The following is a 14,099-nucleotide window of genomic DNA, read 5'->3' on the forward strand; positions in this document are numbered from 1 at the left end:
AGCACAGTAAGGTCATAAACAATGCAATACTCCAAGGAATGTCATAAATACACAAAAATACAGTAAGTCATGGTAATGTTATGACTTTGCCAAGAGGACTGTTATCTGAAACACAATGCCATACAACATATCTGGGCAGACAAGCGCATGTTGATTAGCCCTAAACTCAACTGTGTCTTTGTTTTCAAAGTACAGTTGTTTTCTCTCTGTCTCTCTCTCTCGACAAATAGCAAAAGTCAGTTTTAACATGAGTGATCTAGTTGGGTGGTCGATTGGGTTACACTCACATGCAAACACACAGCTTTTACCCTGGAGTGTGTAATGTAGAGTGGTGAGATCATGAGGGCCACATGAGCTCAACGTCCAGCCCTGGGCCAATGTGAAGTTGTAAGTGTGTTGGTGTGGGGATAGATATGGTTTACTAGTGGCTCCTAGTAAACCATAAATAACTTGTTGACTATCCTATAGGTTATAATTATGTTTAAATTGTCAAAATATTTGTGTACTTCTCTTTTGACTTTACAAATGTACAGCACCAGTCAAAAGTTTGTACACACCTACTAATTCAAGGGGTTTTCTTTATTTTTACTGTTTTAAACATTGTAGAATAATAGCAAAGACATCGAAACATATGGAATCATATAATAACAAAAAAAAGTGTTAAACAAATCAAAATATACATGTATTTTATATTCCTCCAAGTAGCCACCCGTTGCCTTGATGACAGCTTTGCACACTCTTGGCATTCTCTCTACCAGCTTCACTTGGAATGCTTTTCCAACAGTCTTGAAAGAGTTCCCACATATTCTGAGCACTTGTTGGCTGCTTTTCCTTTATGTCCTGAATACAAAGGGTTATGTTTGGGGCAAATCCAACACAACGTGGCCAAAGGAAAATCTGGATCTACTTTCTACCAGACACGGGGAGATGAATTCCCCTTTAACCTTTTAGCTGGATAATAACCTAAAACACAAGGCCAAATCTACACTGGAGTTGCTTACCAGTTACAGTTTTGACTTAAATCTGCTTGAAAATCTATAGCAAGACCTGAAAATGGTTGTTTAGCAATGATCAAAAACCAATGTGACAGAGCGTGAAGAATTTTCAAAAGAAGAATGGGCAGATTTTGCACAATCCAGGTGTAGAAAGATCTTAGAGACTTAAACAGAAAGACTCACAGCTGTAATCACTGCCAAAAGGTGACTCAGGGGTGTGAATACTTATGTAAATGAGATATTTCTGCATTTCATTGTCTGAAAAAAGTCTGAAAAACATGTTTTCACTTTGTCATTGTGGGGTATTGTGTGTAGATGGTATATATATATATTTAATCCATTTTGAATTCAGGCTGTAACACAACACAATATGGAATAAGTCAAGGTGTATGAATACTTTCTGAAGGCACTGTATTTATTTGACCAGGCAGGTCAATAGAAACACAATTATTTTAAACGTATTTACAAAGGCCTGGAAATTGAATTACGAATCAAATTGATGGAAATAAATCATGAAAGAGATAGAGAACAAAGAGTAAGTGTGTATGTGCAAGTGTGTGTGTGCGTGCGTGTGTGTTACGTACCGCATGACCAATGTGTACAAGACAGATATTATTTCATCAACAACAGCTTAACACGTCAGTGTGGATGACAGACTGTTACATCACCCCAACATTAAAAAGCCATCGCTGCACAATCCTCAGCCATCTATGACGTGGGGGACTGCCAGTAAAGGCCTTCTTTCTCTTTATCCATCCAACCATATTTATAGCAAATAAATAAACCAACCATTTACAGCGCTAGCTCCAGCCAATCTTTCCTAGGTGGTCCTAGCAGCCACACTCCCCTCTGTAGTCTGCACAGCCATCAGTCCAGTGAGTCTATCACTCTAACCCTTGGCTCTCACTGCAACCCTGGGCCTCCAGACACATCCGCTCACACAATCTACACTATGTATTCAAAAGTTTGTCATATTTCTGCCCTGCTAGAGTTGCCCCAGTCAGTGCTGTAAGTGTTGTTATTGTGCAGTGGAAACGTCTAGAAGAAACAATGTCTCAGCCGCAAAGTGGTAGGCCACACAAGCGCACAGAACGGGACCGGCAAGTGCTGAAGGCCGTAGTGAGAGAAAAATTGTCTGTCCTCGATTGCAATACTCACTACCGAGTTCTAAACTGCCTCTGGAAACAACGTCAGCCAGGGCCTTCAAGAAATAGGTTTCCATGCCGAGCAGCCACGCACAAGCCTAAGATCATCATGCGCAATGCCAAGCATTGGCTGGGGTGGTGTAAAGCTTGCCACCACTGGACTCTGGAGCAGTGGAACATGTTCTCTGGAGAAATGAATCACGATTCACCATCCGGCAGTATGTGGACTAATTTAGGTTTGGCGGATGCCAAGAGAACGGCTACCTGCCCCAATGCATAGTGCAAACTGTAAAGTTTGGTGGAGGAGGCATAATGGTCTGGGGCTGTTTTTCATGGTTCGGGCTAGGCACCTTAGTTCCAGTGAAGGGAAATCTTAACACTACAGAATACAAAGACATTCCAGATGATTCTGTGCTTCCAACTTTGTGGCAACAGTTTTGGGAAGGCCCTTTCCTCTTTCAGCATAAAAACACCCCCGTCCACAAAGCGAGGTCCATACAGAAATGGTTTGGCAAGATCGGTGTGGAGTAACTTGACTGGCCTGCACAGGGCCCTGACCTTAACCCCATCGAACACCTTTGGGATGAATTGGAACACCGACTGCGAGCCTAATGGCCATACATCAGTGGCCGACCTAACTAATGCTCTTGTGGCTGAATGGAAGCAAGTCCCCACAGAAATATTCCAACATCTAGTGGAAAGCCTTCCCAGAAGAGTGGAGCCTGTTATAGCAGCAAAGGGGGGCAACTCCATTTTAATGCCCATGATTTTGGAATGAGATATTTGACGAGCAGGAGTCCACATACCTTTTGTCATGCAGTGTACTGGTACAAAGCTCACCACAATGGACAAATGATTGACAATGTTATAACAGACAAACAACCGGGGATGGGGGGCTGCACAAATAATCCGTGTTTGGTAACCTCCCCTATCACAGCTACCGGGCACTGATTACAAAATCCAGCTGACGTAAACAAGGCATAATGTTGTATACAGACAACTTACAGTAGAGCTAAAGCCTTTCTATAGGCCCATATGGGATTCATCATCAGCCCATTTAGGTCCCAGAAGGGATTATTAAGGGATTTACATAGAGAGACGGATCTGAAATCCCTTGACCTTATACTTCCTGTCTCATCTCACTAAAGATCAAATCCTGCTTTCTCTCTCAGATTTGTGAAAAGATTTTGCTTCTACTCATTTCTGCATAGACTCCCCTTTGATCTATTCCATTCCAACATGAGACTTTCAGCACTATGGAATATACAGTTGGGTCCAAAACTATTGATACCATTCATGAAGATGAGCAAAAATTACTGCACAAAATAAATAATAAAAATACTAAGCTATATTGTATTATAACATTTTGGGGAAATTATATTATTTTTCTCTAATACAATTGCTCAGAGAAAGAGCATGTAATTATTTTTGGTCCCCAAAAAAGGTATGGGTCAAAATGATTGACACCCGTTTTCAATACCTCACCTTGCAAGGATAACAGCAATGAGCCTTTTTCTAAAATGCTTTATGAGTTGGAGAACACGTTGGGAGGGATCTTAGACCATTCCTCCAATCAGAATCTTTCCAGATCCTTGATATCCTTTGTCTGCGCTTACGGACTGCCCTCTTTAATTCAAACCACAGGTTTTCAAATGGGTTTCAAGTCTGGAGATTGAGATGAACATTGCAAACTGTTGATTCTATGGCCAATTAACAATTTCTTTGTGGATTTTGATGTGTGCTTGGGGTTATTGTCTTGCTGGAAGAAGCACTTGCAACCACGTTTCAGCCTCCTGACAGAGAACAAGGTTTTTGGCAAAAATGTGCTGGTACTGGGTTGGTTCATGATGTCAATAACCTTAACAAGTGCTCCAGGACCAGTGGAAGCAAAATAGCCCCATAACATCAAAGATACACCACCATATTTTACAGTAAGCATGGGATTCTTTTCTGCTGCTGTATGTGGACAAAGAAATCTGTTTTCATTCCACTGTATATGCAACCATGGTGTACAGTACAGTTATCAACAGAGAGATAGTCAAATCAACACAAACAGGCAATTACCTGATAGGTCAAATATTAACTTTCTGCTTCACAAACTAGAACATTGCTCTTCACATGACACTGCATGAGCTATCACCTATTGTGCATGACGCACACACACACACACACACACACACGTCATATTTTTTCCTTTTACGATGGAGTCATTGTTTTCAACACTCCTGAAACCTGCTTGGCTGGTCCCCTACCAATGCATTTTTATTTTAGGACTGAGAAGATTTTGAACTTGATGTTTCACATTGTGACAGATCAAAATGAGAAAGCATTTTGCCAGAGTTCTGCTTCCCCCTCACATTCTCTCCCACTAAAACTCTCAGAGCTTTCAGGAGAGTGGGCAGAAAGGCCTTCCTCATACCAAGGCTCTCTGTGTGTGTGTGTGTGTGTGTGTGTGTGTATGTGCAGATTCACGAGAACTAGCTGAGTATGTGTGGGCTAACCTGCCTTCCTGAACACTATGCCTTGCATGTAAAAGGGTGTATTCTGAGTGGTCCTCTGGAGCATTACGCAAACTCTGTCATTCTTTGACTGACTGTGTAGTTTACAAGGGGAAATGAATGTTTGAGACTAAAATGTCTGAGTATACGAGCTACTGGAAAGAGAATGTGGCTGTGCTAGTGTGAGTACGGTATGTACTTTGTATCATTATGGATAGACAGTGAGAGACAGAGAGGCAATCATGGAACAAGCTGGGTCAAACATGTCAGGACATGTGAAGGGCTGCCCACCACTAAACAATCACAGCGCCACTCAGCCCTCACACACAAATGGACAGCAGTTGATTTCATAACACTTGTTCTGAGAGGGCCAGAGAGGAGGCGGGGGAATCAAAAAGAACAAGGCCTGCCTTGTGTGGGTGATGTGATGAGCACAAAAATATAAAAATAAACCTGATCAACAACAATCTTACACTGGCCAGCATCACAGACCGGCTCAGAAGCAATGCATTATTTCACACACAATATACAAGTGTCACTCTCATATGCAATACAGTTAGTGTAAAATCCTTATGGGCAATGCAACAAACAAAATATCAGGATGAATAGTGACGAAATTGAGCTTTTACAAATGGGCCGGCCATCCGTGGATAATGATTAATTTATGGTCCTTGTGACATGATGCTGCATGGATAGCTGGCAGGGTTGGGACTTGTGTTGATGGTAAGTGGATCGGCTTCTGGCCTGCCTGGGCTTTGCCTTGATGTGCTGGATCAATAATTCAGTGTAGTGGAACCCTAGAGCTGTGGTTGGCTAACTGCTCCCTCCCTCTCTCTCTGTCCTCAGCCCCTGTGACACGGCTCTCTGCTCCCCCTCTCTCTGGCCTCAGCCCCTGTGACACGGCTCTCTGCTCCCTCTCTCTCTGTCCTCAGCCCCTGTGACACGGCTCTCTGCTCCCTCTGGTCTCAGCCCCTGTGACACAGCTCTCTGCTCCTTCTCCCTCTGTCCTCAGCCCCTGTGACACGGCTCTCTGCTCCCTCTCTCTCTGTCCTCAGCCCCTGTGACACGGCTCTCTGCTCCCTCTCTCTCTCTCTCTCCTCAGCCCCTGTGACACAGCTCTCTGCTCCCTCTCTCTCTCTCTCTCCTCAGCCCCTGTGACACAGCTCTCTGCTCCCTCTCCCTCTGTCCTCAGCCCCTGTGACACGGCTCTCTGCTCCCTCTCTCTCTGTCCTCAGCCCCTGTGACACGGCTCTCTGCTCCCTCTCTCTCTGTCCTCAGCCCCTGTGACACGGCTCTCTGCTCCCTCTCTCTCTGTCCTCAGCCCCTGTGACACAGCTCTCTGCTCCCTCTCTCTCTGTCCTCAGCCCCTGTGACACAGCTCTCTGGCCTCAGCCTCTATGACACAGCTCTCTCAGGTTACTTCCTGTTACCTAAGATGGTTTGTCTCCCGGGGTCACGACCTGCTGCTTCCATAAAGTGTATGTCGGCCTGTGTGTGCATTTTGGGAGAGTGTGTATGTGTGTGCGTTCGCATGTGGTATAAACTGCTGGAATGATTTTATTTAAGGAAACCACCCAGGCTAAGTTGAAGGTTCAACATGCAAAACATTGACATCGGGGTGTGGGACTGTGCTGTAGATATTTTCCCTGTGAACGGCAGTTCTTTGAAGGCTTTCAACTTTGTAAACAGTTGACTGAGTTGGCTGTAAAATCACCAGTCACATGCACACATGTCTCAATAACAAATACCCAATGATCTCTCATTATCTGTCTATCAGTGCTCACAGTTTTCCACAGGGAAGCCTAAAGCCACGAAGACCCACTGCTAGTCAAAGTCTGTCCTGTCCAGGTAGAGGGGTTAGTCTTCTTAATGCTACATCATTTAGGCACTCCTTCAGATCTATAGGGGCTTGCTCTGGGCAAGTTATTAAATCAATGCATTAAACTACTTTTTTTGTGGTTAAATCCATTTAAATTCAATCACTTTTTGACAGCACCCCTTTTGGTTGGAACAAAACCTTCCACACATATTTGCCCGTTGTAGAAGTGCTACGAAAGTGACTTTTTGGACCTGAATGCCAAACATTCAAGAGATAAAAGCGCTCAAAGTTTACACCTTTTGCATACTCCACCATAGCACGAGACAACCATGTCTTCATCACTGGAAAAGATAAACCTTTGAGATTGATATTATTTTAAAGCTGACAAAACAGGTTTGTCAAACCTTTTATAGTTTCTTGAAAAAAAAAAACATGAATGCCGAATAATCTAAAAACAGGTCAACTCTGATTCTGCGGTAGCTAAGACCCTATTTCACATCATCTTTTTGTGTTGTGCCCACCATCGGTTGAGACACCACATGAACTCAGGGTGGGTGTCATGTTGTTTAAAACAAAAGGGATTCTGTCAAAACGAGATTGTTTAAAACAGGGTAAATCCATTTGAATTCAAAGAGATATTATTACCTTGTTAAAACTAAGTTCAAAGTTTAAACTTACTCATGACTAAAGAGTATTGGGCAGGGTGTTCTTAGCTCCTAATGACATGGTCATTATATTTGACATGAGAGACATAGTGTATTTTATTCCTTTAAAATCACCCATTGTCCTTCCCCCGGTCACATTTCCTTGAGTAAGTGACAAATGTATTATTAAAGTCAGACTCAGAGAATCAATCAGAGGTCGGTGACTGAGGTCTGGTAGCTTAATAACTGGATCAGCGTTCTGATAAACACACAACCAACCAGAGACAGATCAAATCAAATTGTATTGGTCACATACACATACTTAGCAGATGTTATTGTGGGTGTAGCGAAACGCATTACTATCCAGCTCCTGCATTGGTTGGAGTGAAAAGATGGTGAATGGTTCAGATTGGCCTAGAGATCTGTATGGCTCTGGTTCAGAATGGGTATCTGGGGCCCACCAGTCTCCAGTAGTGCCAAAGCAGCCAGTACCAGGCTACCAGGCCAGGTGCCTGAATACAGAACAATATGATGTTCAAAAGGTTCAACTAATCCTCACAGCCCTGTCACATCTCACAGCCCTGCCCAGGAAAACTACCTAACTACAGCTGGAGCACAGTCTGCTACTGGTGGTGAACTCTCTACTGTATCACTGGTACCCTGTACCACTGTGTCTCCTAGCTGGCACACCGTCAGAGACCCACAGAAACTCCAATCCAATAGATAGGATATTTCTGGGTTCCACACCAACTAAACAAACTATGGGTATGAAAACTGTTTACTGGGTATTAACTTTTTCCCTGACCAGAACTATGCACAATGTGGCAGCTTCGTGTGGGATTCAGTTTGATTTCAGTTCAATTGTGTAGCCAGGCTTTTAAAGTAGATGCTTTTCAAGTAAACATGCAGACAGTTGTGCTAATGACTTTTTTATGAAGGGTTAACCTGGACCAGAAGAGAAACTGGGGACACAGGAAGGATTTAACTGAGGACAGAGGAAGGATCTACCTCGCCTGTGTGTCATCACAAACAATCCAGGATGTGACAAGGTGTGTCTAAAGGAAATCCAGACATTTCCAGAGCACTTCACCGTACTACGATAGCAAAACCTCGGAGGAAATGACTGCATTCCGAGGCCTTGACCCTTCGCTTAATGTAACCTTGTTCCTCATGATCACTCTATGCTCCCCAATTATGACCCGACAAGTATTTAAGTCCTACTGTATGACCGGCGAACTAAGTGACACGTGTCACAGTTCCACATTGAGTAGCCAAAGCTGGAAATGACCTATGGCCAACCTCCAGAATCACACCAGATCCATCTGCATACAAACACACACGCATAAGTCCTTCATGCATCTGAATATGGCCAACGTTACCCTCTGTGTTTACATCATGCAGAGATGGTCACCTCATGGCAGGGTTCAGCCAAGGCTTGCGTGCCATCGTTGTGCCACACAGATAAGGGCTAACTCGCGCTGTTAAGCCCCTTATGAATCGACCACGTTGTTCTCCTTTGTTTTGGTCAGTAAACCAACCCAAACAGATGACCTACGCACATTCATTCAGCTACTTTGCTCCCACTGAACAATCAATGGCTGCCACAAACAATTTTCCATTAGTGAAACACCACAGAATATGGCATTAGTATCAACATAACCAAGGCCAGTACATGGCAAACAGAAAGCATAGACAAAATGTGCATCACTGCTAGAGGGAGAGAACACTCATAAGAGTGTTTCACATTCCTTCTCTAAATGAGTGACAATGATGCATAGATCTGAGGAAGGCTTTGTACCCACAGATGACACAGGGTCAAAGATCTGACCTTGTCATTGGAACGCCATGAGAGGAGATTGTGCGGTTCCTCAGGCTCAGAGACAGTCTTTGCGTTTCTCTTACAAAGGCTGATGCAAATCATTTCATCCATACAAATATTTCTACAAAATGTGCTGATATTTAATGGATACTTCAGTTACAGTAGATATACGTGTAGTGTAAATATACACTACTTGACCAAACGTATGTGGACACCTGCTCGCCAAACATCTCATTCCAAAATCACGGGCATTAATATGGAGTTGGTCCCCCCTTTGCTGCAATAACAGCCTCCACTCTTCTGGGAAGGCTTTCCACTAGATGTTGGAACATTGGGTGCAAGTCCCCACAGCATTCAGCCACAAGAGCATTAGTGAGGTTAGACACTGATGTTGAGCGATTAGGTCTGGCTCACAGTTGGTGTTCCAATTGAGGTCAGGGCTTTCAGTCATATTCTTCCACACCGATCTCGACAAACCATTTCTGTATGGACCTCGCTTTGTGCACGGGGGCATTGTCATGCTGAAACAAGAAAGGGCCTTCCTCAAACTATTGCCACAAAGTTGGAAGCACAGAATTGTCTAGAATGTCATTGTATGCTCTAGCGCTAAGATTTCCCTTCACTGGAACTAAAGGGCCTAGCCGAACCATGAAAAACAGCCCAGACCATTATTCCTCCTCCACCAAACTTTACAGTTGGCACTATGCATTGAGGCAGGTAAAATTCTACCTGGCATGCGCAAACCAAGATTCATTAGTTGGACTGCCAGATGGTGAAGCGTGATTCATCACTCCAGAGAACGCGTTTCCACTGCTCCAGAGTCCAATGGTGGAGAGCTTTACACCACTCCAGCCGACGCTTGGCATTGCTCTTGGTGATCTTAGCCTTGTGTGTGGCTGCTCGGCCATTTCATGAAGCTAACAGTTATTGTGCTGACATTGTTCCAGAGGCAGTATGAAACTCGGTAGTGAGTATTGCAACCGAGGACAGACAATTCTTACAGACAATTAGTACTGTATCAACTGCACACCTACTGAACATCAACTCTACTGTATTCACAAGCTCCCTGTTAGAGAGCATCCTGTACTGAAGACTCACAATGCCTGTTCTGTTGTCTGATATTAATAACTGATTTATGATCTGTCCTCCTCGTTAGGGTGGTAGTAGCACAGTTCCTGATATTCCCTGCTCCTGGGTAGAGTAACTGAGTGCCAACAAATTCACGGCAATGCATCAAGCCACCGCCTACCCTTAGGTCCCCTATGTCCCCTGCCTACCCTTATATCTCATATGTCTTCTCTTATGTCCCCCACAAGCAAAATAAATGTAAATGTGTGGAACACAGCAGAGTGTAGGAGTTTACCCCACTGTTCACCACACTCAAAACTCAAAAGAGTCAATCAAGTGAAATAATTGGCCAGTCATGTTATTATCCTGTAATTCCCATAACATGTCTAAAAATGACATGTACATTATATTTTTTACTGTACAATCTATTTCCTTCAACTAGGTCGAAAAGGAACTCATGATTTCAACACAAGTTTAGACCTACTTTATCACTGTGACTGGCTTGGCACAACCAAGTGTAGGTTTGATCATTAGACAAGCCATATTTCATGTAAACATATTCTATGTAAACTAAGACCCTGGAAAATGTGAAGAACCTGCCGCGCTGATGGATAATATAGCAATGTAAAATCATGGGGTGCACAGATATAGGATTAAAGCAATGCAATCACATTCAACAAGAGCTTTTCTCCAATTATTTTATTTCAAGGGAGGGAAACGTGTTAAAGGTACTAGAAGTAACAACTCAAAAACAAAACGTCTCACTCGTCTCAAATTAACTGGTCCGCTACTGAATTGACAACAAGAGAATTGCTGGAGCCAGTCAATTTGACAACAAGAGATGGTCTGTCTTTTGTTGACCAATAAGAAGGCTGCCCCATTAGAATTCTATTTTGAGAGGGCCCAATAATATTTTTGTGAAAAAAACGTGAGGAATTGAGTGCAAAAGAAGAAGGAAAGTAGTAAGTATGCTGTTAGGAGCTTATGGTTGGACTAGAAGAGTATATTACTTACTCCATCGATTCAGTAAGCTATTCATATGCATCTTGTCGGGGTGAACGGGACAGGGTGCACAGTCAGTCCCACAGTGTGTGTAACTAAAGCAAGACCAGCAGAAGTTAGTGCCTTTGTCCAGCAGCTGAGAGAGACCAGACCACACCACACACACACACACACACACACAATGAACACAAAGCACACACAGACAAATGTGATTAGACATGCAAACAAGTGTCACTGCCACACCACATAAAACATTCCACACTCCTGGTGATAAAACTATTACTGCAAGGGACAGGTTTGAATTTACACTTGCACTTTCAGTAGACTACTTGTGTAGTTTGGATGATATAGGGACATAACAAGAGAGCACCTGTTCCATGTTGCAGCGCTTACCAGTGGAGGCTCCTCAGAGGAGGAAGGGGAGGACCACCCTCCTCTGTGAATTTCAGAAGAAAAAATGAATAGTGAAATATTTAAAAAGTTCTAATTTTTAGATAAAACTATACTAAATATATTCACATGTAACGAAATAATTGATTGGAACGCACTGTTCGGCAATGAAGGTCTACAGTACCGTAGCCTCAGCAGCACTCAGTAAGGTAGCACCATGGTGTAGCCGGAGGACAGCTAGCATCCGTCCTCCTCTGGGTACATTGACTTCAATACAAAACCTAGGAAGCTCATGGTTCTCACCCCCTTCCATAGACTTACACAGTAATTATGACAACTTCTGGAGGACGTACTCCAACCTATCTGCTCTTGCAGCATGAACTGACGGTGTCCACCCAATCAAAGGATCAGAAAATGAATCTAGTACTGAAAGCATAAGCTACAGCTAGCTAGCAATGCAGTGCATAAAATGTGGTAAGTAGATGCCTCAAAGAGAGAAAGACCATAGTTGAATAGTTTTGAACAAATTCATTTATTCCAAAATTAAGGAGAAGCAGAAGAGAGCTACCGATTTTAGCCAACTCAAACACAAGGCTCAAACAGAGAGGGATGATATGTTAGCAGGCTGGCTATGTCTATCCAACATTGGAACTCTTCCAAGTCAAGGTAAGCTTTTGATTTTATAAATGTATTGCCACCTGGGCCCACCGGAGTAAGTGCACGCTGCTGACTGTACACTGTACTGCATGATTGTAGCGGGAATACTAACTTGTTAGTTCTAGTAGCTATGTTGACTATGACGTGGCAACAATGTAGGCTGTGTGTAACGGGTCATGACGTAAAGATTGCATGATTTTTCACCTGGTCACAGACATCTGCTGTGTTGTGCCCTGAAGTCGACAAGCGAAGGGAAAAGGTGAGGAAGAGAGCAAGTAGATAGCGAGAAGGAATTATATATACACAACAACGAGCTGTTTGTATGTGGCTGCTATGAAAGTGAACTGTGTTTGCTTGTGATCAGTGGTGTATTCATTGTGCCGATTCTGTTGAAAAAAAGTTTATTCAACCGAAACCAACTGAACGGGGATAAACATACCTGAATGTGTCCAATAAAAACTCTTGTTTGAAACTTTTGGAGTAATGATTACACCCTAGATCAGCTAGAGATGCAGGAAAGAGTGTGCAAAGCGGTGTTGAATGTGTCACTGTCTGTCACCTTGATTACTCAAATCTCTTGACATGTTGTTGTAAAGAAAAGTTACGTTGTAAACTTTCATTCATAGCCTAGGTTGTAGGTCCCAGTGGGTACAGGGAAAATTCTAGTATCAGGTGGTAGCCGAAACCTATGGATGTTAAATTGAGCTGGGTGAATGGAGTCCCTTACAAAAAAAGATTGCAGTTTTGAAACTGCAGTAACTTCAGTCAACTGTGGTATTTTGGACACAGTAATTGCAGAATGACTGCAGAATAACTGCAGTGTACTGCAGTTGAACTTCAGTGTAATTCAGTTGAACTGCAGTTATAATGCAAAATTACTGCAGTAAAAAAAGTTATATTTTGGACACAGTATTTGCAGCATACTGCAGTTAAACTGCACTCTAACTGTAGTTATATTGCATTCTGACTGCAATCTTTTTTGTAAGGGATATGAATGACAGTTATCCAATATGCTGTAATAGAAATAAGGCCATGTTCATTAAAAAAATGTGTCATCCTCCTTTACCTTAAACGGCACGAACCGCCACTAGTTATTAAGCCCTACTTGCCATTAGAAAAGTATTATATTTTAGGATGTGTAAGTGTATGCCAAGGATATAATAAACTGTTGCATGATACTGCATAAGATTTCTAATTTTATTGGGATATGATATCATTCTAAAGTGCACCTATCATTCCGAGGTGTAGCCTAGTTTGTGTCTGGTATATTTAATCACATGTAAATTCTTCACATAATTCCCGTTTGGACCTCAGCTACTGTGAAAGCATAGCAGCGGGGGGAAATAAATTGGAACTGAGCTAAAATATAAACATTTGCAAGTGTGTGTGCGTTCAAAGCGTAAAACAAATCATGTTATCAGGTGATATTTGTAAACTATAGGCTTTAATTGATGACTACAAAATAGCCAGTCAAGTTTTACATGTATATGCTACTTACTGCGGCAAACTGTTGTGTAGACAAGCGTTTTCTTCAAAGAACTTCCTCGGCTGCGTCGTAGATTAAAATATATATTTCCCATAGAAGATGCAATGACTAGAATTGCGCGAGCGCCGCAACACTTTAAATGTTACTGCGTTCATGCGGGTCTCGACCAAACAGCGCAATCAATGCGTCAATCTCAATCTGTCACCGTCAGTCTCAGTTGTTTTTCAGAAACTGAACCCAAACAGGTTGACGAAATGCATGCCTTATCTGTTGCCTTGGGAACACCCTGCAATTACAGGGCTCACTGCGCTCACTCTGTAAAAAGTGAGACCGATGAAAGTGTTGCCTAGTGGCTCTCTTTCCCTCCCACACACCACACCAACCACAACACAGACAGCTGCCACTGTCGCAATGAGAAACGTTCATATTCTGAAGAACCGTTTGTTCTCTTAACATGTTCACGTATGTATAGCAAGTCTAGATATCCTCCCAAAATGTTGATCTGCATATCATATTAGAATAAATTAACGACTCTTCATTTATTACAGAACACGAAAATCCCTATTCCCTACCTGA

At 42.7% G+C, this 14,099-nt stretch overlaps 1 protein-coding gene across 1 annotated transcript in view; it reads right to left on the reverse strand.

Annotated features, from left to right (window-relative positions):
* Window positions 1-13,994, reverse strand: part of LOC110523511 (dual specificity testis-specific protein kinase 2) — a 31,419-nt gene extending 17,425 nt beyond the window's left edge. Inside the window, exon 1 of the mRNA XM_021602264.3 lies at window positions 13,536-13,994. Within this exon, the coding sequence (XP_021457939.1) occupies window positions 13,536-13,617 (82 nt within the window). The 5' untranslated portion in view covers window positions 13,618-13,994. The remainder of the gene's footprint in view (window positions 1-13,535) is intronic.
* Window positions 13,995-14,099: the final 105 nt, after the last annotated feature.

Source organism: Oncorhynchus mykiss, chromosome 5 (genome assembly GCF_057628025.1).
Source record: "Oncorhynchus mykiss isolate SJ-2025 chromosome 5, ASM5762802v1, whole genome shotgun sequence".
In the NCBI taxonomy this organism is placed as follows: Eukaryota; Metazoa; Chordata; class Actinopteri; order Salmoniformes; family Salmonidae; genus Oncorhynchus; species Oncorhynchus mykiss.